We start from the raw sequence: 23423 nt of genomic DNA, 5'->3' as shown, positions 1-23423 counted from the left end.
ACACCTTCGGCTATAATTGTTTTAACTTAAAATTGAAGTCCGCAGGGCGCCTAGCTTATCCTTTAGATGGGGAAGAAAATGCGAAATGTTCCTAAACCCAACCTGTAATGTTAGGGTAAGACTCCTTTGGACTCGTGCGCATCCGAAGATCTTGCGAGCCAAGTCCTAGAAGCCGCTTGTGAGATCGCCTCCTGCAAACTGAACGAAAAGAAGATAGAAGAGGAGAAAGGAGAAGAACGAGAGATAGATGCCCCGTCCGATGAAGATTACGCGAAGGTGGATGATGAAAGATTAGGATATGTTGCCGAGTGTTTTATTTGACCTAAATGTGATTTTGCATTACACTAGTTTTATATGATGATATCTGATTTTACGTGAGTTGTAGATTTTTTTCATCAGATTTTCTTTACCGGTTTCTACCGTTAATTTCGTTGGCTGCGATTGTGCGAGTCATTGTTTTCGAACTTGCCAACCTAATGCTTTTCTCTCTGCAGGTATTGCCACCGCCCTCTTTAGTATCTTCTAGCGGATGGAAAAAATCATGTCAAGTGTATCTTATCCTCGTCCGCCATCTTTTGTCGTCCTACATCCTGTCTTCGAATATTAACGACATTATTCATCTTTTTTCGGAAGAGATAAAGCAAACCGCCGTAATTCCTTATTCCACAGTTTTTGATAAGGAACCCGCCTCCGAAGTAACTGTCGAAAACAAAGAGTATTGTGACGAGTTACATGAACAATTGTTACGTTGCGAAAACGATTTGGCATATGTTTTAAAGTGGCAAAAAGTAGAGGCAGCTTTCAACAATCATCTTCGAAAAATAACTGGAAACACGAATGGTGCCTTCGAATTGGGAGTTTTATTTTATGAAGGTAGTGTGTTAAGCGACCTACAAAAAGGTCTATAATCACAATTGTAAGTTATTTTCTTTTGTTTCTTTGCCATTATCGTATTTTTTAACAATGTGTCATACCATCGCCCGCTTGCTAAATAAAAATACATTGTCTAAGTTAATTTTTACTGGGCTTAAAACTCGCGAAAGTATATCTTTATGTTAGCAATAATGCGGCCTCTTTTAGATCCTAAGCGGCAGCGGCACTCCTATTATAGCGCCTTTAGGGCAAAGTATTAACAACTCCTGTTCATTGGTTTTCACCAACAGTCTTGAATTTGGGCAATAGCCCACAATAAAAAAATGAAATAAAAAATTTCTGTAGCAATTGGAACTTGCACAACAGCTATAGCTCGAGCGAAAGGCTTTCCTCTGTCTGAGTATAAAAATTATCATACCAACCATAACACTTCCATTTCTTTGAGGGAATCGACTTGTTTGCTGGTATTTCTCCGACGCTCGTTGCCCACGACAACCGTGTAGACCAGGGGTGGGCAACATACGGCCCGCGGGCCGGATCCGGCCCGCAGACAGTTTCCGGTCTTACATGATAATGTGGCCTGCGGCCACATTCTGCCGCAATCCCTGTATTGCGTCACTGAATAAGTCCAAGTTTGCCAACCTGAGAAAGATGGCCATATATCTACTTGTTCTGTTCGGGTCTACATACATTTATGAGCAAACATTTTCGACCATGAACATTAATAAGACAAAGCTGCGTTCCAATCTATTCAGGAATCCGGCCCGCCAAGTACTTCATTTTCTCATATCAGGCCCGCCGACCGAAGAAGTTGCCCGCCCCTGGTGTAGACTGTAGATGAAGTGACGGTGGCGTCTTCAACAAAGTCTTCAAAGCACGGCTTGTGGTTGCTATACGGGGAATTGTTGCTGCCCGTCGTATCAACAAATAACATGATTTTCTTGAGAGCTTCTGCATACAACAACCTACATTACACGTAACGACATATGGATAAAACATTTCTTATGCAAGCGAGCATAAACTTTCAAATTGGAGGCGTCATTTAGCTTCAAGTCAGGCGCACGATTGAACTGATCTCTTAAGGAGGCGTCAAAAACAAAAAATGCCATAAAATCTTTGTTTGTTTTATCATACAGTAAATTTACTAAAAGACTCCTTATTACTTTTAGGTTTACATTTACAATGCTTTAGCAATAGGTTGAATTTCGACTGATTGGAAGTGATGTATTTGGTAAGATTTTTAAAGTTGTCCAAAAAAAAAAAAAAAATAGTTGGGCAGCCAGAAAACGTCATGTATTCGGGCATTGAAGCATGATCGTTATTTACAGTAGCCATGTTACACAAAAAATTATTACATTCGCAAGCATTACGATCAGTGGTTCCATCAACATAAAACATATGAGCACGTGATTTACGGATGAATGGCGACGAGTTTTCTCTTCCACCAACAAGACGTCAACAGGAAATTAATTTTCGTTCACCCTGCTGCGAAATGAATCTCTTGGGTGCCAAGCCCTTTGAAACTACTGATTGGATTTTCGAAGAAGTCATTGAACGGTCTGCGATCAATTGAAGATCCAGTACGAGAAGTTTCCACGTCTGACCTACAATCAGAAATGAGATTTTGTGAGATGTTTTCTTCACGTCTGCTTAAAGTTCAGCTCGTCTACACTTGCTCCGAGTTAAATTTTTTTTTTCGCTCAACAGCAAATGCGATTAAATTCCTTGTTGAGCAATATATCTTTATCCATTTTAAACTGGTCATTTACTTACCTCTGATGCTGTTGAATTTCTTCAGGGCTCGGTACTGGATTTCCAGCAGCTTAGCGAAAGATATTGATTTCTCTTCACAGCGTGAGAACTCTTGTGAAAGCGAGCGCTTCGATTTGGCATGACAGAAGTTACTTTAACATTAAACTAAACAGTAACAAATTTATAATTTCCACTCCATTGTGAGCTTTCCTAAAACATTATTACAGTTTTGAAATTTAGAAAACGATGCCAAATTGAGCAGCAAGCAAAATTAAAAGCGTGCAAAACCTTCAGAGACATTCGAAAACTTCAAAATAATGATTAACCAAATTTGTATCATGGTCTTGTAATAATACGAGGCGCTACATAAGAAATGATAATTTCTGATCCCGAGATCGAAAACCTGGAAACACACTGTTTGTCGAAACTCGATCTTTCGCTAAACTTTAGGAGACAAGTGTACAAGCAAGGTTCGTGTCAACAGCAATGTATTGTAGTAAGCCTGGCTGCACCATTGTAGCTTAGACCTACTTTTTGCAATACAAACTGCCCGATTTTTTATAAATTTAAACTGCGTAGTTTGAATGAAAATGTAGAACAGGCACACCACACGTAGCCTAATAATAACAGAAAAAAACATTGCAGTCGCACTCGGTTACCAAATGTTTTTAGACCAGATATAGCTAAAATTTAATTGTCTATTTTCTAGAGTTTTACTTCAAAGTAACCTAACTATAAGCAAATATTACAATCAAAAATATTTTGAAAATGAAAATTGAACGTGGAAAAAATTAAGATAGATGAAAAAGATATAGATTACATATCACCATCATAATATATAGAACAAACTGACCAAAATGCAAACTGGTATCGATATGCCAACCATTCATCCTTATAACATGACAGTGAGCTATCAGGGAAAGTTTTCGTTATAAATATACGCTTTCCCTATGTTAAATTCAATCTTACCAAATAATCACACTCTCTGCTTCTAAACAATAGCCAATAGATAAAATAGGCCTAAGCATATAAACGATAAAATCCATTGGCTATCAGGTCAGAGCCTACTTTACATAATCTAACATTCTAACCAATACCTGTTTGCTAAAACCTTTTTGCTCAAATGAAGGTTCAATGAAGAAAGTTGATGAAAGCGACAGCCCGATTCGCAGTAAGACATTAACCACGAGCGCGACCAAGCGATAAAAATACTCTATAAAACGAAACACAAATCTGACTTAACTTAAATGGCGTTTTACGATGAAACACCTACACTGAAGCTTGAAGGTAGGTAAATTAAACTTGTCCACAGTATTTTGCCAAATATCCTTTTCATGTTGTTGCCAACTGTTGACCAAAGTTTAAAACCTGGACTACAGTAAAATATTTCCATTCTTCCAGAAACAATTAACATATAAGAATAGAAATACAACCAGCGGTCCGAGAGCTCCGATCTTAACTTTCTCTTGTTTTTTATCATAAAGCATTTGAGGCTTCTGTCAAATGCTTGTGTTTTTGCTGAATCCGGTGTGTAATGTCGAACGGCATTTTAACAAGGCCCCAGTATCCAAGTTTGGGTTATACAAAATTTTCCAGTACGGAAGTTTAGCCAATTATGAAGACAATTGTCCGCAACATTTCCATTCAAATTATAATCATGTGAAGCGCAAACGTTTGCCTCCATCATGTCAACGTTTATTCAATTGGTGAATATCCTACACTATTTTATTTGTCAAAATTGGTTTAATTTTTTTAGGATTATTTGTCTTCGATGTTTGGGTACACCTAATTTATCTAGATAATCAAGTTAATACAGTCAATATAATCAATCCAGTAGTTATTAATGGTACAGTTGGGTACAGTATTGAGTATACCATGTAATTCGATTAATAGGATCACCGGCCAGCGTACTGTAAAAATAAATGATTGCCAGTATATTTTGTCAAAGTGCCTTGGAGCCTCTATTAAACTAAGATGACATGTGACTTGGAGCCTCTATTAAACTAAGATGACATGTGACTTGGAGCCACAAAGCTGGACCTGTTGTGTTTTCGCGCGTGTAGGTTTGGGAAACTCATGGGGGAAACTACAAAGTGAAAAAGTGCGACGGCGCGAGATAAAATTTTCAGGTTATTCGGGAAAATATTATTCTAGCGCTGAGAAATTTTGACGGTGTAGTACAGGAAAACATTGCTAAAGTCAGAAACTTAGTTTTGTTCTTTATCCTTTTTGGTTAGGGCCTTTATATACCCCTGGGCCCTACACTTCAGGCTAAAAGGACTGATCGTGCATTTCTGCTCTAAACCTGCCCCGTGCCATATAGGAAAGTGTCGCGTCTGCCCGCACGAGATTTATCAACGTGTCCGCCGAACTTTTTTTCTTCACATCGATTTATAATAAATAAACAAACAATTGAAGCTTCAGTGCACGTCGTTACGCCAAAAATGTCTTTCTACCAATCTTTCCACACATGAGTTCTCATTGAAAACTGCAGTATTTCCAGTTGTTGACCTGTAGGTTGTAGATGTAAATGATGCAAAGATGTAAATTTTGTGGGGATGACGTGCACTGAAACCTCAAGCTTAGTTTAGTTGTTATGAATTGGCATTCAAACAACCAGATTTTTTATTTATCGTAGTTTGGTAAGGATAAAAATGTTTGGCATGCACATTGGTACATCTCATGCGTGCAGGTGCCACACTTTCCACTATGAGAGACACCCAGTTTGGAAAGTGTATATGCTATTTATATATAGCCTAGTGAGTGTAGTATAAAAACTTAAAATAATTTTTATTGAATATGTGCTTTTATGTTTCAGATTTCTTACATGTATATGTGTGGGAAGGCATTTTCCCGAAGGATGTGAACTGGAAAGATCAAAACTTAACCCTTATCCAAAAATGAGTACAAGAAACACAAACATCTGCTTGACTGCACAAAAAGAGAAAAGCTACCTTGCCTTAAGACGTTATGAATTGGAAGCATATTCTGCTGTAGTGACAGCATTACGTGCAGAAGGAGAGTTAACTGAAGAGAAGATGAACGCATTATCACATCTTCAAAAAGTCCTTGGAATTTCAGTTGGAAGACATAGGGCAGAAGTTCGTCGCGCAGCAAACGATGACCGTTTAGAAAATATTGCCACAGTTGTTAATGGAGTGTCTTTTGAAGCTGATTGGCACAAGGAGGGAAGAAGGTTGTTTCATCCTCTAAAACGTCCTACCCCCGTAACTGCTTACACAAAAATAGCTGATGAAATTGCAGCAGAACTAGTACAGGAAAATGCTCGTTTACCAAAATCAAGAATAAACAGCGATTCAAAAATGAGAAACATTTTGCCTGCTGTAAATCCCAGCTGCAATATAGAAGAAATGGATTACATATTACCACCAAAACGGCGTAGATTGTATTCAGCCAATTGCAGTTCTACACGTACAATTTCAACGTCAACCGATGACTTGGATAAATTGCTTTTAGAGAGGAACTCTTTCAGAGAGTCTCAAACGCAACAAACAAAATCTCATTCCAAGGACAATGACAATAATGATTCTTACGTATATTTGCCCGGTGGAACTGTCGTGAGATTGGAAAGTGCTGAATCAGCAGATACTGTATCACTTGAAAGTGCATGTAAGGCATTAGCTGGTTCGTCCCAGGAGAATTCAAACCAACGGAATGCACCAAAGAGACGAACCAAAAAATCCTCTTCTGATCACAATGAGGAAAGCGCTTATATCATAAAAGAAATTTACCGACCTCAAGATGTGCAAGCATATCGTCAGCAACAAGCGTTGCGTCAAAAACATCAGATAAAACAATTGCAACAAGCGGAGAGATCGCTCAAACAAGCTTCCACAGGGGTTGCAGGGAGCAGGCAACAACGTCGCTCACCTCAGCCAAAGAGAGCGTTGTTGGAGCAAGAAGAGAAAAACAGATCAAAACAATTTGTTGAGTCTAAACCAAAGCTAGCAGCCGCTTTGCAAAAAGCTCCTCCCCCAACGAAGTTGGAGAAACATCCTGACCACTCATCAAAAAAATCCTTCATGACAATTCAGCACACTCCTGTTCCTCCTGAGCATTTGTATGCTGCTGGAATCAGCGGTAATGGTCAACCAAGAAGCAAACAATATGCTAGACGCCATGGTTCGTCTTGGGCAACAAAACACAATGTTGCAAATGGAAGCCGCAACAAAAGGCGGATTCAACGGTCACCTTCGCTTGCTACACAGAAAAAGGTATCTCCGCATTTACAGAGTTACCAGAAATCAATTCAGCATTCTTCTTCCTCAAAACTTCTAGCCCAGAAGCCATCTAGTTCCTCCGTACCAGACAACAGAACGAAAATTGAAAGCTCCACTTTTCTTTCTAGCGATGTGCACAGTCCTGTTATATCACCCCAGAGAATTTTTCGGCCAACATTGCATATAGGAGGCACACAACTTGCAAAGAAAGATCAGGTGTCTGAGAAATTGGATTACTCATTGCATCATCATTCATCGCCAAGCAAATTGTCTTCCTCCATGTCCAGTCCAGAAGAGTCTGGTTTGGCTCCGGTGAGTGCAATTGTATCCCGGGTTTCATCACCAGCTTTCTCAGACACCAAAGTCGTCATGTCCGCAAATCCAAAGCCTTCACCTCAGGAATTGCCTATTAGAAGAAAAATGATATCGGCTTATCCTAAAACAGTTCATCACCGCACATCTCAAATCCAGGCTCAATTTCCCAAATTTGAAAATTCAAACATAAGTAGGACCACACCTGATAACATGGAAGGGCAGAATGCTTCATCCCTTAATGAAGCTAGTAACGAAGTGATTCATGTTAATACTATGCCACATTCTACTCAATCAGTCAGTCTTTCCAATTTGGTCTCAAACACAGAAGAATGCCAAGAAAAAGGTGATCAGGGTCCAAGCTCTTCAGAGTCAACGAAAGTAACTAACACATCTTTAAGCAATGTGACCCTAGCAGCCTCTGGACTTTGTGCTTTGGCAGCAGCGCCAGTAATCAATGACGTGAGCAAAGAAAAACCAGCCATTGTGAAACCTGCGTCTGCCACAGTTCATCTAAGCAGTGCTAACATCATTAAAGTCACACCAAGGTCATTGTCATCAACGAAAGGCATTCCTATTGTTACTCAGTTGTCTGGTAGTCGTATCACCAAAACCATTACTAGTTCAGGATCTGGGAAACCTAACATCATTGTCGTTCGCAGACCTACTGGAAAGTCTTTGAAATCAACCCCGGCAAAGTTTCTCGAAATTGGTAGCAAGGGAAGAGAGGCACAAGTTCCTATTACTGCCGTGAAGTCTTTAGAGACAGTGAGTTCTCCTGTCAGTGGTACTGCTGCTATCATTAAACCCGTGACAACTAAATTGGTTAGCATACCGACAAACGTGAGAACTCTGCCGTCAAAAGACGGATCGTTGCACAGAAACGTACGTAAAGTTATCAGTAAAGCAAAGATGCAGCAGCTTATTTTGAAACCACCACTGCCAGTTGGACTTGCTTCTGTGACTTCTCAACCAATTGAATCTGGCACACAAAAACCTGAATCTTCAACTATATCACTGCCACGGTCTTTGCTACCGGGTATATCTGTAGACAGCAGCGTTTCTGAACAAGAGCCTCTAAAAGTTTTGTCGGAAACGGTCACTGGAAATCCTCAAGCTCTGATGCAAGCCTCGTCCACCATGAAAGCCCTCATACAAAAAAATTTGAAAACCTCCGAAATAAGGCCGAAAACCTTCACTCATACTGTACCAAGTCACAGAGCAAACTCGCCGCCTATTTATGCAAGTAAACAACTTTTACACAAGCAAAAACAAGTAACACTGGTGAGCACATTGGCTGGTGTTAAGTCTCAACCTCACACCATTCAAGCGAAGAAGACAAATGAACGAGTTCAAGGAAAGATCGCTGATTCTGCAAGCGCTTTTATAAAACTTGACTAGAGTCTGGACTGAGACTGTGTTTTTGGAATTTTATTTTTACATTTGATGCTGAACCACTTTTACTAATAAAGTTTATTTGCCCTCAGCAGGAGAGGTAATTGTGCTAGAAGTAACATGAATTGTATATATAGTGATTTTATTGTCATAAAATAATCTCTGGAGGATACATATGTGTATATTTTGTTAAAATTTTACTCTGCAACAGCACTACTACCACAATTCCAAACAGTAACCATGATTTTTTGTCTTTCGCATTTTTACTTTGTTTCATTACTTGACGTGTGGTGAGGCTGGTATTTTGCATAATCTCTGTTTGGGGGAAAACCCGACTGCTTTTGTGATTTAGTGAAATAGGTGTTGGCTAGACTTGCAGAAATTACATTTAAGCTATGAGTTTGGATCATTCTTTGTACTATGTAAGCACTAAACTGGAATTTGGTTTACTGTTTTGTTTTTCATTTGTGAAAAATCGTTTGTATTTTTGTAAATAATTATGTGAGTGGCCACTTTCAAAGTTCCATTACAATCTTCATTATAAACGTACACTACTTCTACAATGTTTTGTTCGTTTCGGAAGTTATGATAGTTTTTAGCCAAATACTTTACCATCAATTAAATTCCAACAGTTTTCTGTTGCTTGATATTCTTGTTTTTTCTTGCAGGTCACTTAACATTTTATTCATTTGTAGCCTTAATTTTTGAAGTTTGTGTTAGATCTTCCACAGCCATTTTTATTCTCAGTATGTCAGGAAAACACTCATACAATTAAACTTTTATCTGATACTACTTGTCTGCTGTTGACAAAGATACAATAGTTTTAGCTGTGCTCCACTAGCACTTGTTATATAGCATCTTGGTTTGGTTGCTGTGTCGAAGATATACATACAAACACAATTTTCTACCATAACATGGCAAAGACGGAAAATCATGTAAATTTACCATGGGTGGAGAAATACCGCCCAAAACGTCTTGAAGAATTAATTTCACACGAGGATATTTTAAAAACGATCCGCCGTTTTATGGATGAGGACAGGTTACCTCACTTGCTCTTTTATGGACCACCTGGAACCGGAAAAACATCAACAATATTGGCATGTGCTCGTCAGTTGTACTCACCAAAAGAATTTAATTCCATGGTACTGGAACTAAATGCTTCTGACGATCGTGGAATTAGCGTTGTACGGAATGAGGTGATCAACGTTTCAATGCCTTCCTTTGTTTAAACGTTTCATAGTTTAGTGGAAACCTAATTCTTTCTGAAAATGATGAATATGTTGCTGAATTTTTGTAGATCCTCAGTTTTGCAAGCACACGCACAATATTCAACAAGGGTTTTAAACTTATTATTTTGGATGAAGCAGACGCCATGACCAAGGATGCTCAAAATGCACTGCGGCGTGTCATGGAAAAATTTACAGAAAATACCCGATTTTGTTTGATTTGTAACTACTTGTCGAAGGTAAATTTACTGCAGAAAATATTGTTTCAATTTTATGGTATCACTCGACTCTGTTTAAATAATTTGCTGCTAACACGTTTTTCCAGTGTAATAAATATATAAAACGTTTGTTTTTGGCAGATTATTCCAGCAATCCAGTCTCGTTGCACACGTTTTCGATTTGGTCCTTTAAACCCAGACCAAATGAAACCACGGCTAGAGTTTGTTATTAAAGAGGAAGAGATTAATGTAGAAGAAAGCGGAATGAAAGCTCTTGTTACTCTGGCAACTGGTGATATGAGAAAAGCACTGAACATACTTCAGAGTACATCAATGGCCCATGACAAAGTGACCGAAGACACCGTCTATACATGTACAGGTCGACCCTGCTTGGCATAATTTTTTGATTTTATAGTTGCCTTAGTTTTACTTGCTAGACCAAATATTGTCCATTGAAAACATTGGGATAATTTACAAGGTGTATTAGATTTGTTTTTAGTATATAGTAAGAGTATCATCAATGACCTGCTTCAACTCATTGAAATGTTTTGTAATGACTTATGCAACTTACCTGTAGGAGCTCACATCCATGAAAGCCCTAATTACTTATAATCCATTTTTTGCGATACAGGTCATCCAAAGAGGAACGATATTGAGGATATTTTGGAGTGGATTTTAAATAAAGACTTCACGACTGCGTATCGCAATGTTATGCGATTAAAGACGGAGAAGGGTATGGCCCTGCAGGATATCTTAGAAGAGATCCATACTTACGTCCACAAGATTGACTTTCCAACTGAAATACGAATACATCTCTTGGACAAAATGGCTGAAATCGAAGACAGACTTGCGGCAGGCACTAATGAACGTTTACAGACTGGTTCACTTGTGTCTGCTTTTCAACAGGCTAAAAACATGGTCCCTGCTCATGTTTAATTGCAAGTTTATCACAGTCTCTTGGTTTGCATTGTGTAGTGATATTGCTATAAATTTGCGTTAAATTAGGACATCGTCTATACCCATCACTACCTTCTGTTATGTCTTGTTCCTTTCGTCAGTTTGTTCTACTTACTCATGTTTATGTCAAACCAGCAATGAGACTGTGTTTGTTTCGTTTATCATTTCAAAAACTACAGCAGTTGTATTTTGTATTTAGTGCAATAGGGTGTCAACTTTTCTCATTTTAACGTAATGTGATAAGTAGAATGAGTACATTGCGTGATCTGAGAGCCCAAGAGATACTTCAAAATGAGTTGGAGACTATGAAAAAGAATGGAAAAGTGTTCACTCAACAACCAAACAGCAACGTCTTCTTTTTAACAACCAGGGAAAATGCTTTGTCAGACTGCAAGAAAACTCAAGATGACATAAAAAAGGAACTCAAACTTAAAAACAAAAGTGACCCAAAATAAGAAATTTACTCGATAATTTGGGTTCGGTTCCAATAAACAAGTTTTATGAGTGCACTGCTTTCTCGGTTTGTTCACCCTAGAATGTTGAACTCATTTTTGTCTAAGAACAGAACCTCAGGTTCTGAATTTGCACTTATTAACAAAACTGCTGGTTTCGGAAGAGTGCAAGTCGACCGGCAAGCTTCAAACACAAATCCTAAACCTCCAAATATACTCATATACTGCCCAGGACATGGCAGTCAGCTGCCACGTTATGTTGATGCTGTAGAGAGCTGCTTGAGCCCAGACCAGTACACAGTTTATCCAATTACTTCAGCCAAATTTGCATCCGACCCGTGGATAGAAAACACAGCGGCACTCATAATATCACCGCATGGCGGTATCAAAAATGAAAGGGAAATCAGAAGACATGTGGATGAATATTTAAAAGTCGGTGGAAAGGTGTTATCTTTTGATGTTACGTTCATTGAAGATGTCTCGATTAAATCCACCGATGAGTTTAAAGTGTTAGACTTTGGCAGTGAGCTTGACTGTGTTTTAACAAAGTCAGATCAAAATTTGTCTCTACCATGCAAACTATGGAGTGGAAAAGCCATTTACGCTGACAAGCCACTCACACAACTGATTCAAGTCAGATTCAATGGCAAAACGTATTCTGTTGCTGTCAGCGATTCGAATTCTAATCATTGCATTGCTTCTACTGTAAGTTGAATTAATCCGTCAGTGATTTTAAGTTGTCGTGCAAATGATAATTAAGGTTACTCTCGTTATGGGTTGCAAGTTGTCAATTTGGTTCAGGTTAAATTTAAAAATTAAACTATTGATATAAGAATCAGTTTGCACATATTATAAGAAAAACATATTGTGTCTTGTGGTATCTTCAGTTTTTACGTACATACATACAAACGAACACATAGTACCTACTGCAAAGCACTAACAATCCGCAGTATATATCACACACCCAGTAACGGTACAATAGTTACATTTTTTTTGCCAGCTATCATCGTTGAATGAAAATGAAGGTTCATCACAGAGGATTCTCTCTTATCTTCTCCATCATCTTGGACTGAAAACAAATTGGAATCAAACACTCGATCTATACCATAAGAGAAATGAATCGGTTGGATTTTTATTTTCAAAACCAGAAAGTAAATGCTATCAATTTTTGAACAGGTATAAAATCTCAATATTTTCGTCTGAGTTAAGCATTCATGTGAAGCGATGGATTCCATATTAAACTTTTTATTGCAGAGTGATAAAAGATTTTGCACCACAAAACACAGTCCATGTTTCCGGATTAGCGTTCATCCCTTCATCATCGTACAATGACAAAGGTGATATACTTTCAATATGTTCGAAAGATTATGTGTGTATCGTTTAATGAATATTTATCACATTGCCGGTACCTAAAGCAAACCAATAATTTGCTGTTATCTTCGGATTTTTGTTAGCAATGTTTTGTTTTCAGAACATGAGCACATCTGCAGTGATAGTGAGCAGTTTCCAGTCATATTCCCGAGTCCTGAGACACAGAATTCAGAATTAGCAAAAAAGTGTTCCTTCAACTGGAAAGTTTATTTTTCTAACCTTAGCACAAGAGCACTCGGTCAAATTGTTTTATATGCTGATGTGATATCATCAACTATGCAAGTGTTTGACGGGTAAGTTTCTTCTTAAAACCACAAATTTTTCTGTTTTAAGTCTGTGTAGAAATTATATTATGGTACATTATCGGATTAAGCATATTCCAACATGCGTAGTTATATGCTTGATATTTGGAAACTGTTACAAGTTTACCATTGCTGCTCTAATATTTCCACTTCGCGGTACTTTTTATAGCAATGTTACTTTTTTAGTATTCTGCTCAATTTGACTTCAGAATATGGAGTAATTGCAATCGCAAGACAACAAACAAAAGGCCAGGGTACACTAAAATAATATTATTTTATTGTAATAAGAACAAAATAAGAACAAAGGCAAAACAAAACAAAGGTTTTTCAAATTAAATTGTTCTGCACTCCATGAGTTACAATGTGTATGGTGTAATTTATAAAACAGGAATTATAAAAATTGCTGTAGCTTCCAGGTGATTTTGTGTTCATAGGTAGAAGCACAAATAAGTGGCTGAGTCCTGTTGGTTGTGCAATGTTCACATTACCGGTGATCATACCCATTAACTCATACCTTGGGCACCGGCTCCCTTTTCTCCAACACATGATGTCAGTGGCTGTAGTCCATGCAATTAGGATGCTTGATGGTGTAGAGGTGTATTATTAACGTTATTAACTCTCTTTATGTTTTGTTTCAGGCGACTTTCAATGTAACTGTTAGAAGTTGTTATAGTGATACAATTTTTGTAGAATACCTTTAGCTCCACAATGTCTCAAACTAATATTAACAATAATATCTGTTGTAAATTTAGAATGTGGATCTCAGAGTCAAATGGCCAAACGACATCTACTTTGGAACATCCATCAAGCTTGGAGGAGTGATGGTTAAATCTACAGTGATCGGAGACAGCTGCATTGCCTCCATTGGTAAATTGCTGCTCATAGACAATTATTTTTGGAAGGTTATTTTAAATACTCTGAAGTTACGATAAATTGAACAGAATTCTTGCAGTTGTCAAGGTTCATGCAGTAAGATAAAAATTCTTTTTTATTGCAGGTTGTGGCGTCAACATAGCGAATAGCAAGCCCACAGTGTGTGTGAATGACATTCTGCGTGGTAAGTTTGATTTTTTCAATAACACCAGCTATCAACTCTGAAATTCGTACATCCAAGGTTTATTGAAGTCAACAATATCTGTTTAGAAAAATACTCCATAGACAAAATCTTGACTTGCCAAGAAGTTATAGCACTCACCGTAACTCAGTTGGAAAATATCATTGAGGATTTCCAGCAAAATGGGCCAGAAACATTTCTGAAACTTTACTACAAATACTGGATTCACAGGTAGTGTTAGAATGACTAGATGAAAATTAAGGACAGGCTGAAAAATAGTCAGCACAATTGTTTCCGCTGTTTTTTAATTCAAGTCGGCTCGGTAACGGAGAGATTAATGCGCTGGGCTAGCAATTATTCACGCCCGTGTTAGAGCCCCACCGAAGCTACCGCTGTAATGCCATTAAGCATGACGTTGACGACGCTTGCTCCTGTTCGGTTGCCGTGCTGAACAGTTCCCGACTCTGGGAAGAACCAAAAAAACTAAAAAAAAACAAATCAAAAATACGATTCGAAAATGCACACAGGCAAGCTCGGTAGTCAGAGCTCGAGCGGTGAAGAATCTTCGCCGAGTTCAAATCGTGTGAAGACTTTCTTTTATCCGAGGACAAAGATTCCAAAAACATACTGCAGTTATGTATATTTTGTTTGAAATGAATGTAGTTTCCCAACAAAGGAAGTAAGTTTGGGTTTTCAACATTAACTTTGGGAAAATCCAAGCACCGAGGCTTCCGGTTCCACCAAACTTGGTAGAACAGGAAAAGCTGCGACAATCGATGGATGGTAAAACGTGGAAAATCTCACAGACTTGATGAGTGCCGGTGCAACGAACTAAAGATACTTTATTGTCATTTCAGAAACAGCGAAGTCGAGGTACAGGTAGATGAATCTCTTGTTGCATCCACCATCGTTGGTGTGGACGACTGCGGTTTTCTTCTTGCTCGTCGCCATGACAACGGTGACGTCATGAGTCTGCAACCTGACGGAAATACTTTTGACATCACCAGAAATCTTATAGCGGCTAAACGCTAAACGTTCGGCCACAAAGTATTGCAAAAATTCGATTTGTTATGTATTATATTTCGACTTAAGTAGGAATATTTTTTCTTACTATTGCTGCATTGATAGTGATGAATATGTTTGTGACAAAAACAATTCAAAAATATTCTTTATGTGTACAGTTGCAGTATATACATATAGTATACGTATTAACATTATTAGGTCTTAGAGTTAGACGATTAGGAAGTTTTTAAAGCTGTCCGTTTGATATTTTTATTTGATTGTAAACAATTTCTGTTGACTTGTATTTAAACTGGTGTAAAGTTACCTCATTTTATTTTTGTAACAAAGCCAACTCGTAAATTAACTTTATTTTGTAAGCAATTATTAGTTTAGCTTTTACGTCAACTTTATCGAAACTTTAGAATTTTTTATTTAAAATATGTTTACAGGTTCAGGCGATGTACCTCCGATCAATTCTCAACATTCCGACAATGACGTAGACTTTCTGGAAACGTTCAGTTACTTTTATTGACGTGAGCGAATTTAGCAAAACTTTGATCGATAAACAACTCGCAAAATTAAATTCTTTTAACCGTTGCGGATCATGTGTTCAGTGGAATAGTTCAATCGCAATGTTCTCTTTGAATTTTATGTCTTTAAATTCTTTTTCGCTGTCACTATTTCGCCGAAAAGCCATAATTTCAAAGCTAAATTCTCCTTAACCTAACTTAGCTGGTATACAACATAGTTAGTTTATTAATCTTAATGCGTAGATCTAATTCCTTAAGCTTTCATTAAATAGCTTTAACGACAAGTTGCGTAAACTATTTAAGGTAAAAAGCATCTGTTTAATAAAATATGAAGTATTGATTAATTAATTATTGTATTCAAGTATTAGTGGTATAGTATAGTGATTTTTATTGTTTCCTCGTGGACATTGATTTATAAAAAGTTTCAGCACTAAGCGGTGCTAATGATCAAACTCCAACTGAGCTTTCAACCACGATGCAAGAAATTTTTTCTCTGCAGTTACTGCATGGCCGGGAATCGAACCCGCTACCTTCATGCTATAAGGCAAAACCTTTACAACCAAGCAAAACTACCCCTTTTATTTTGGTTCAATTTTTAAATATATATCATTCGAAATCGCGGGGCCAAGTAGAAAACGTCTTCCCACTAATGTTGCCACTTCACCCGCATCCCGGACCGGCGCCTCAGTCCCAGACATTGTTGGTGGCTTAAGGCCGTTAACTTACTTATGGGGTTGGGATTAGGGAAGGGATTAGGAAGGGAGGGTGGGGTTGGGGTGGGGTTTAAAGGGTTTAGAGTGGCCCAAGGCCGAGGGATAGGACACAAAGCGGCTTAAGGCCATGGATTTTGTTTAAGAGTGGCTTATGGCCTTTGTTGGGATAAGAGTGGCTTACGGCCGGGGTTTAATCTATCGCGGCTTACGGCTGTAATTAAAGCTTAAGCGGCTTATGGCCTTGAATTGGGCTAGAATTGCTTATGGCCGGGGTTCGAACCTGGAACCTATCGCACCGAGTGCAGTGTCGAAGAATACGAGCTACAAAGTGGCAACTGTGGACAGAGGTAAATTAACGTATTCAACCTGGCATCAGGTGATGGTTCTTGAAAAAAGGAAAGGTATCATCTAAGGGTTGTACGCTTACGCTTCAATTTGTCTTTCAATTTAATTCTTGTGGAGAGGTGCCCCCGACATGATTTGAACAAGGAACCTTCGAATCTAGAATCGGACGCGCTACCGTTACGCCACTAAGCCTCCGCTTGTACAAGATTTGTTCCAGAATATAGGATTTCAATGAAAGATATACCATTACATATGCAATGCCTTGCACTTGCTATTGGTAACCGTTGTTCGTCACTGCAATGACAATGAGATAAAAAAAATAACAAAGACTCGTTGGCACAATCAAAATAACTATGAAGAAACAAACATCACAGTGATTACCAAAATAACAATAATCGGAAAATATTTTGGCTAAAGCAGTTACACAATGTTGTTATTACCATAATAATGTATTATAAGGATATTTTACGAAGAACTCCAAAACATTACACAAAATAAAAACAAGTTTTGTCGTTTCATGACAAATGGTAAAACAAAAATTTTGGAAAAGTTTTCAAAATATTGTTGTAAGAATCACTTGCACAGTTGTCATCAGGATGACAACAAACAAAGAACCGCTGAATGTTTTACCGCCTCCTGTAGTGGTTACTTCGTCCGAGGTAGTAATGACTGTAGCGACGCTGCTACTCAATGGAGTAATACCTACAAAATACAAAATTTCACCTACTGAACAACAGTGGTTTGTATTTTTACAATGCTGTGTTTTCCAAGCGAACTTTGATCAAAATGTGTTTCTAAAACAAAAACTTGAGATTTTCTTATAACTTATGGAGATTTACCACGAGAGAATGTTTTGTTTGTTGAGAAACCATAAAGGCTCAATTTGTAGTTGTCGTCTGAGTTTATGTAGTCCCAGTATGTACGTACAAACTTCGAATACTTATAACACCATATACTGTAGGCTCCCATAACGACAAATATTGTTTATTTTCTCCCAAAAGTTACACCCATACGATCATTTTTCCCTCTCAGATTTTAGGTTGATACGTTTATTTGAAAACTTGTTTTAACGTGAACCAAAAGCGTTTTCCATCATCCAAAGCAACGCTAAATACAACGTAATCCATCTGAATTTTTGAGGACATTTACTTCCTATTTTGAACAAGGCACCCAACCTCTTAAAAGTCCTACTTTATACCTGAAGTGCTGTTGATCCATTCAACATACTCAGACATCCTTGTATAGACTCCTGGGCGACGTGAATACGCGCACCCCACACCCCAGCTGGTTAAACCCTCTAAGTAGTAAGTACCAGAAGAGTCCTGACATGCCAGCGGTCCGCCGCTGTCACCTTGGCAGGTGTCTGTACCGCCAGTTTGGTATCTGCGTGTATAACCAGTTAAAAGAATTATATAGTTAAATGCCACTTGTCTATAATGGACATAAAATTGACAACAACGAGCTTATGACGCTTACCCAGCGCACAGCTGGACGCTGGTGTAAACAGTGAAACCGAAAGAGCTGTACCAGCCGACGCAGTCAGTGTCACTTATAATCGGAACTGTCGCTTTCAGAAGAACGTCTGATGATGTCCCTCCAACTACGAAGACAGGAAGAGAAATCGAATTAGCTTCTTAGATAATGTTGATTTTTGCCTTTATTCGTCATACTATGGACCAGGTCCCTACGAAAGAATGACATCTGTCTGTTTTTGAATACTTAGTTTTTACCACAGAGTTTGGTACTTGGTTATGTAACTTAATAAATGGACAAGTAACTTACACGATGTTGTACCCCATCCAGAAATGAGGCAGCTGGTCCCAGCAGTGACATCGACTCCTTGAGTGGCAGGAATAGAAATTGTTTGGACATTTCCACCAACGGAAATACTTCCATCTATTTTTAGTAAGCTAATATCGTTTTCCAAAGTAGTACCGCTATAGGCTGAAAATTACGACAAAATGTTTATATACAACACGTGATATTAAGGTAAAACTATGGCTGAGTCAAAATTAACGTAAGATGTAGGCCATGCACAAGAACACTGTATAAAGCATATACCTAGTTACCTACAAGCGGTACGATGCTTTATAAAATATATGCCCACCATACAACGAAAGGCTAAAAGGCTGTAACTTATTATAACTCGTGCTTTTTCCAAAATGATATGATATAAAATATAACCGTCACAAAATGGATAAACTTTCATGAGCCTCGGTTGTATTTTACAGAAACTCACACGGATGATCGTGTAACTCTGCTATCGAGTATTCTTGCGCTGACGTAAACGTCCTGCGATCAATTTGGCCAAATGCAACAGTTAAGTCAGTGGCGGAAGAACTATTTCAATAAAGAAAAAGGGTATTTTATTACTAAAAACGTCTAAAGTACTCAGATTTTCATTCTCCTTTGCTGATGTTACAATCAATTTCAACATGCCCCGCAGTACAGTGAGCAGCAGTAATCGCCCAAGTGCTGCTTAGCAGAGAACATCCGCAATATTGTCCGCTAGATGTCGTGAGGTATCCCTGCCACGGAAGTTCCCCGAATGCAGCTGATGTTCCGCCGACTATTCGTTGATGACCTTAACGATGATACTTCGTTAAACTTCTTTGTCAAAGTCGCGCTGTAACTTTGCCTAGCGCTTCTCGCACCGTCCATTATTCAAATATCTACGCTCTATTATACTACAGTTGAAATGATTTTCATAAATGTTGGATTTCTAGGACAGCTGAATGCAAAACTGAGCGAACTTTTGCGATTATCTACGCAAACTAAACAACCAGATTTTAATTATTTTACTTCCATAGCCTGCTGATCAGCTTACCTTGTTTCACAAGTCCAACATTTCTTGCAGTAGCTTGATACACCAAATAGGCAAGAATAAATATCGGAGTAAACATACCGTACATCTTCATCAACCATAAGCGGCCGGTGCAAAATAACTTTTGGTCCAGGATGTTCACAATAGACACGTCACACGTGAACACACAAAATACTTGTTAAAGAAGGAACGTTAACGAAAACCATTGTTCATTTATAGAACAATTAAGGTAACCTGATCCTGCACAGTTATAAATATTTTGAGTACTTGTGTTACTGTATCCATACGTCATAGTGACTATACCAATCATGGGACCATGACGTGTTCGATTTTTGTTTAGAGTTTTTAGACCAATTGTAAAGTATGTGAAACAATTAAAGACCTAACAGCGATCACTGCGGCATGTCTGGTCACCAAAAAATGTTTTTTCCATATTTTCTTTAAGATCAGCATGAGATCAAAGATGATTCAAACAATATTAAAAAGGTAACTATCTGTTATTTTGTTAAACACTATAATTAAACACGAAAAGTGAGGCCAAAAAGAAACGCCTAAAATGGTTACATGTTTAAATCGCACATGTTTATTCTGTTTGGTGTTTAAATGTTGTACGTGTTTACTAACCAGATGTTTATTATCTAATGCGTGTTGTCACTTAGCAGTCAAAACTTCCAAAATAGCTTTTATTACAGCAGAGCAACAGAAACAAGGCAGGTACAATTACGAGCGCCAGAATTATTTTTGGCAGGGGGCAAAATTCCAAACAAAGGGCACGTTTTCCATGACATTTTGGTTGCAATTTGAGCCGTCTCGGACTCCTGGCGTTTTATTACAGAAGATATATATATCATTGCTCTTTTATCACTTCCAACGTAAACGTCTTTACACTTATTCATATATCTTTAAAAGAAAATACATACACACAAGATAAGTAGAGACACTTTAGCGACGAGTCACTCAACATCAAGTCAAATATTTTAGTTGTCAAATAAACTGCACTTACTAGCCAATATCTTACATTTCCAACACGCTTTAACAATAACCTAAAAAATGACTTAATGCGCTCAGAAAATTGCTTGAAATGAACTCAAGATGCAAATTAAATAATCTGGTTTGATGTTGTTGTTTTATTTTTAAATCTGCATAAAATGTCCCCTGTGCCCTTCGGTGGTAAAGCAAAATGGCAAGGGCTCAATAGCCAGTTTGCCCTCCCTCTTCCTGCGCCCGTGGGTAAATTTGCTGCAACAATTTTAGGGTCCAATTATTGCTCATAATGTTCCATGTTCCTATTGTTTCTCAAAGAAGATGTATTTGGATGACTTGTAATAAACAGACAGACCAGATGAGTTAGTAAAAAACCCAAAATAGGGTAAGCCTTTGGGTATTGCAACTGCCAAGCAAAATAGCAACCCATAAGTTGCATTAAATAGTCTTAACATCACCCTCGAATCATTATTGTTACATCTGATGTGGACTGAATCAGCAACAATGAATGTTTTCATGGTTCCGGCTTCGTTTTAAGAAACAAGCAAACTTGGCGGTGTTTTCTTTCTGGAGTTCAAACTAATCCAACATGCCTTCAAAAATTAAAACAAAAAATGTCAATGTATACAAATTGTTCTGTAAAACCACCAGTTAAATAAAGCTACTACAACTCACATTAACAGTCTGCATTGCATCAAAAATTTTGTTTTGCGGGTCGGCCAAAGTTGTTTTTGTGACCTCAAAAAGAGATTAAGTTCTTTCTCTGATGATGGATCCTATGTCAAAAGTTTTGTTAGGTTGTTACACTATTAATAATGAATCTATTTTTCCCTCAATATATATCAAGAGTCTCAAGATCTGAACACATTATTCTTCAACAAAGCAATAAACTAATACACAAACAACAAAATTTGATTTTTGTTAATTGCTGGATGAATGCTCAGATTGCTCACCTCAGTCTCATGACATTGCCGCTCAACATTGCTGTTACATTTGTTGTCTAGTGTGGTTAGCATGCTTACGCAAGCCTCTTCAATCGCATTGTAATCAAATTGATAAACGTTTCTGAATTTTTCCTCAATCTGCATAATTTATCGTCATATCAATAACCATGTTGCAGCCTCTAAACATGATCTACAACTGTAATCTCTTACGAAAGCATCAAAATCTAAAACGCCTTACCATAGTTTCTTTCAAACACTAACAAAAAGCATTTGTCCTAATAATGAAAACTTTTCAATGATTCCACCAACGCAACCATCTTTCATTAAACTAATTGCTTCTTGTTGAAAGACAGTATTGGTCTTAAATACATGTTTTAGTAGACCATATTCCCATTCTGATTCTTCCTTTTCTAATTGCTGTCTAATAACTTCAGTAGCCTTTTTTTGTCCATTCTGAATCTACAGTGATTACAAATATAAAACTAAACAATATAGCTTTTAAAACAGTAGTGAGATGTAATTATTATTTAAGCTTTTTGATAAGGTATCAGAATATTTCTTCTCGGCCTGAGGAACGTCGTTAATCGTTTCGTTTGTGGAAGACTCGGACTCGGCAATGATTCCTCCACCCTCTGCAGTTTTCCACAAAAACTCAATTTTTATTTGTTTATTGATTTTTATAACGTATTGACCAACCATGACACTGCTCAACGGGACCAGAAGAGTAAAGGTTAATAATGCCTTACCCAAGAACATTACAAAAGTAGTAACACTGAACATTTGCAATAAGTCCGCATTGTTTGAACCTGGTGCTAAACCAATCCACCACTGAAGCAACACTTTTTGGCAGTATATTTTAAAATTAACTCAATATTGCCAATAATATAAATTTCATGTGGATCAAAAATATATAATTCTGCATCACCTGTCAGTCTTTGCAGCTGAAGGAAACCTGATGATGATGGTTGTTTACTATACATGTGATGGCACAGGTGGATGGCTTCTATTCCAACATAAGTTTCTAAGCTTTTCCAATGCCTTTCTACAGAAAACGCCTGTAAAGAAACAGCTTAGTATAAACTGTTATAGCCTATATTAAGTACAAAAATATTTTATAATGTAGGAAATTTATCATTACAGTTACTACAACAATTTTGCAAATATTAAATTATCAAAATCAAATGCTTACCGAAGGCCAATGCCTTGCCCAAGAGCATTACAACGGTATGGCAACACCGGGTATCGAAAACATGCTATAAGTATTTGTTATTGTCTGTAACTCTGTAAACCTTTCTGCCTGGAATATAGGCCTATAGGCCTAGCTTGTAGTAACAAACCTGAACCATACAGCGAAATACGCTACACCAGGCTACCTATATAGGCTACAAAAAATAAACTGTGACAATAAGCTATTGCCCTACGAAATATCATAAAACAATTCGCTGTCTTTATGTAAGCAGAAAAGAGGATTCAGATTTTAGAGATAACTTGTAGCCTAGCTGCCTGAAGGAGGTATATGCGCGCCCATATTTTTGACCATGGTAGAATTTAACATGTTATTTCATAAAACTTAAAATAATTTTGAAATGGCAAACTTGCTGGATAAAAAACAAATAAAAACAACAATTGCTTTTTCCAATGTAAAACAATACGTTTAATGTAATGTTATGAAAGTTTTTAACTTTAATAGTTTAGGTTTTGAGTTATTTAAACATAGAATAAATAGTTATATCCTACTATTTTCAGATACACATTTTACATTATATGAAAAAACGTTATTCTGACGTTCCACTAACGACTAACTGATTGTGAACGCTTGTCATTTACCTTTCAATCAAAAGACGAAAAGAGAACGCCCACGTTAGGCTACACCCGAGTGATTTTAAACTTTGATGGGCAAAGTATGGTAATTGGTTTCTCACTCTCCA

General features: G+C 37.6%; 5 protein-coding genes across 8 annotated transcripts in view; 4 read left to right on the top strand and 1 right to left on the bottom strand.

The window, feature by feature from the left end:
• Positions 1–1011, top strand: part of LOC143461533 (uncharacterized) — a 33683-nt gene extending 32672 nt beyond the window's left edge. For all 3 annotated transcript variants that reach the window (XM_076959267.1, XM_076959266.1, XM_076959268.1), the window contains 2 exons: positions 115–276; positions 495–1011. In XM_076959267.1, coding sequence (XP_076815382.1) covers positions 115–276; positions 495–908 — 576 coding nt within the window. In that variant the 3' untranslated portion in view covers positions 909–1011. The remainder of the gene's footprint in view (positions 1–114; positions 277–494) is intronic.
• A 4436-nt stretch (positions 1012–5447) lies between these two features.
• Positions 5448–9241, top strand: LOC143461825 (uncharacterized). Its single transcript, XM_076959715.1, has one exon. It carries the CDS (start codon positions 5526–5528, stop codon positions 8577–8579), a length of 3054 nt encoding a protein of 1017 aa, XP_076815830.1. The 5' UTR covers positions 5448–5525; the 3' UTR covers positions 8580–9241.
• Positions 9239–11173, top strand: LOC143461827 (replication factor C subunit 5-like). Its single transcript, XM_076959717.1, has 4 exons — positions 9239–9769; positions 9871–10038; positions 10159–10396; positions 10649–11173. Exons 1-4 carry the CDS (start codon positions 9488–9490, stop codon positions 10951–10953), a joined length of 993 nt encoding a protein of 330 aa, XP_076815832.1. The 5' UTR covers positions 9239–9487; the 3' UTR covers positions 10954–11173.
• Positions 11174–11427: 254 nt separating this feature from the next.
• On the top strand, positions 11428–16033 carry LOC143461826 (biotin--protein ligase-like). Its single transcript, XM_076959716.1, has 11 exons — positions 11428–12131; positions 12427–12602; positions 12681–12763; positions 12898–13090; positions 13286–13353; positions 13534–13694; positions 13852–13966; positions 14097–14156; positions 14243–14384; positions 15011–15200; positions 15605–16033. Exons 1-10 carry the CDS (start codon positions 11475–11477, stop codon positions 15183–15185), a joined length of 1830 nt encoding a protein of 609 aa, XP_076815831.1. The 5' UTR covers positions 11428–11474; the 3' UTR covers positions 15186–15200; positions 15605–16033.
• Positions 16034–17173: 1140 nt separating this feature from the next.
• LOC143463163 (trypsin-1-like) lies at positions 17174–23178 on the bottom strand. 2 transcript variants are annotated; one of them, XM_076961565.1, is made up of 9 exons: positions 22685–23178; positions 22421–22550; positions 19571–19688; positions 19183–19327; positions 18983–19083; positions 18526–18639; positions 18220–18343; positions 17942–18126; positions 17174–17445 (listed from the first exon to the last, which is right to left on the bottom strand). In XM_076961565.1, the coding sequence occupies exons 3-9, from the start codon at positions 19659–19661 to the stop codon at positions 17297–17299; spliced, it is 909 nt and encodes a 302-aa protein (XP_076817680.1). In that variant the 5' UTR covers positions 19662–19688; positions 22421–22550; positions 22685–23178; the 3' UTR covers positions 17174–17296. The 2 variants fall into 2 exon arrangements, with proteins under 2 accessions (XP_076817680.1, XP_076817679.1); XM_076961564.1 differs by lacking the exons at positions 22421–22550; positions 22685–23178 and having other exon boundaries at positions 18526–18687.
• Between the last annotated feature and the right edge of the window lie 245 nt (positions 23179–23423).

This window comes from Clavelina lepadiformis, chromosome 6 (assembly GCF_947623445.1).
Source record: "Clavelina lepadiformis chromosome 6, kaClaLepa1.1, whole genome shotgun sequence".
Lineage (NCBI taxonomy): Eukaryota > Metazoa > Chordata > Ascidiacea > Aplousobranchia > Clavelinidae > Clavelina > Clavelina lepadiformis.
The sequence above is the reverse complement of the archived record's forward strand: the minus strand, read 5'-3'. Positions and strand labels throughout refer to the sequence as shown.

What these genes read in the sequence shown, in the direction of transcription:
- LOC143461827 (XM_076959717.1), top strand. Translation starts at nt 9,488, where the DNA reads ATGGCAAAGACGGAAAATCATGTAAATTTACCATGGGTGGAGAAATAC. An exon ending in TTTGTAACTACTTGTCGAAG is followed by an intron (nt 10,039 to 10,158) that starts GTAAATTTACTG and finishes TGTTTTTGGCAG; the next exon opens with ATTATTCCAGCAATCCAGTC. An exon ending in CACCGTCTATACATGTACAG is followed by an intron (nt 10,397 to 10,648) that starts GTCGACCCTGCT and finishes TTTGCGATACAG; the next exon opens with GTCATCCAAAGAGGAACGAT.
- LOC143461826 (XM_076959716.1), top strand. Translation starts at nt 11,475, where the DNA reads ATGAGTGCACTGCTTTCTCGGTTTGTTCACCCTAGAATGTTGAACTCA. An exon ending in ATCATCGTACAATGACAAAG is followed by an intron (nt 12,764 to 12,897) that starts GTGATATACTTT and finishes TTTTGTTTTCAG; the next exon opens with AACATGAGCACATCTGCAGT. An exon ending in GGATGCTTGATGGTGTAGAG is followed by an intron (nt 13,695 to 13,851) that starts GTGTATTATTAA and finishes TTGTAAATTTAG; the next exon opens with AATGTGGATCTCAGAGTCAA.
- LOC143461825 (XM_076959715.1), top strand. Translation starts at nt 5,526, where the DNA reads ATGAGTACAAGAAACACAAACATCTGCTTGACTGCACAAAAAGAGAAA.
- LOC143463163 (XM_076961564.1), bottom strand. Translation starts at nt 19,661, where the DNA reads ATGAAGATGTACGGTATGTTTACTCCGATATTTATTCTTGCCTATTTG. An exon ending in GCTGCTCACTGTACTGCGGG is followed by an intron (nt 19,084 to 19,182) that starts GCATGTTGAAAT and finishes TTATTGAAATAG; the next exon opens with TTCTTCCGCCACTGACTTAA. An exon ending in AGAGTTACACGATCATCCGT is followed by an intron (nt 18,688 to 18,982) that starts GTGAGTTTCTGT and finishes CGTAATTTTCAG; the next exon opens with CCTATAGCGGTACTACTTTG.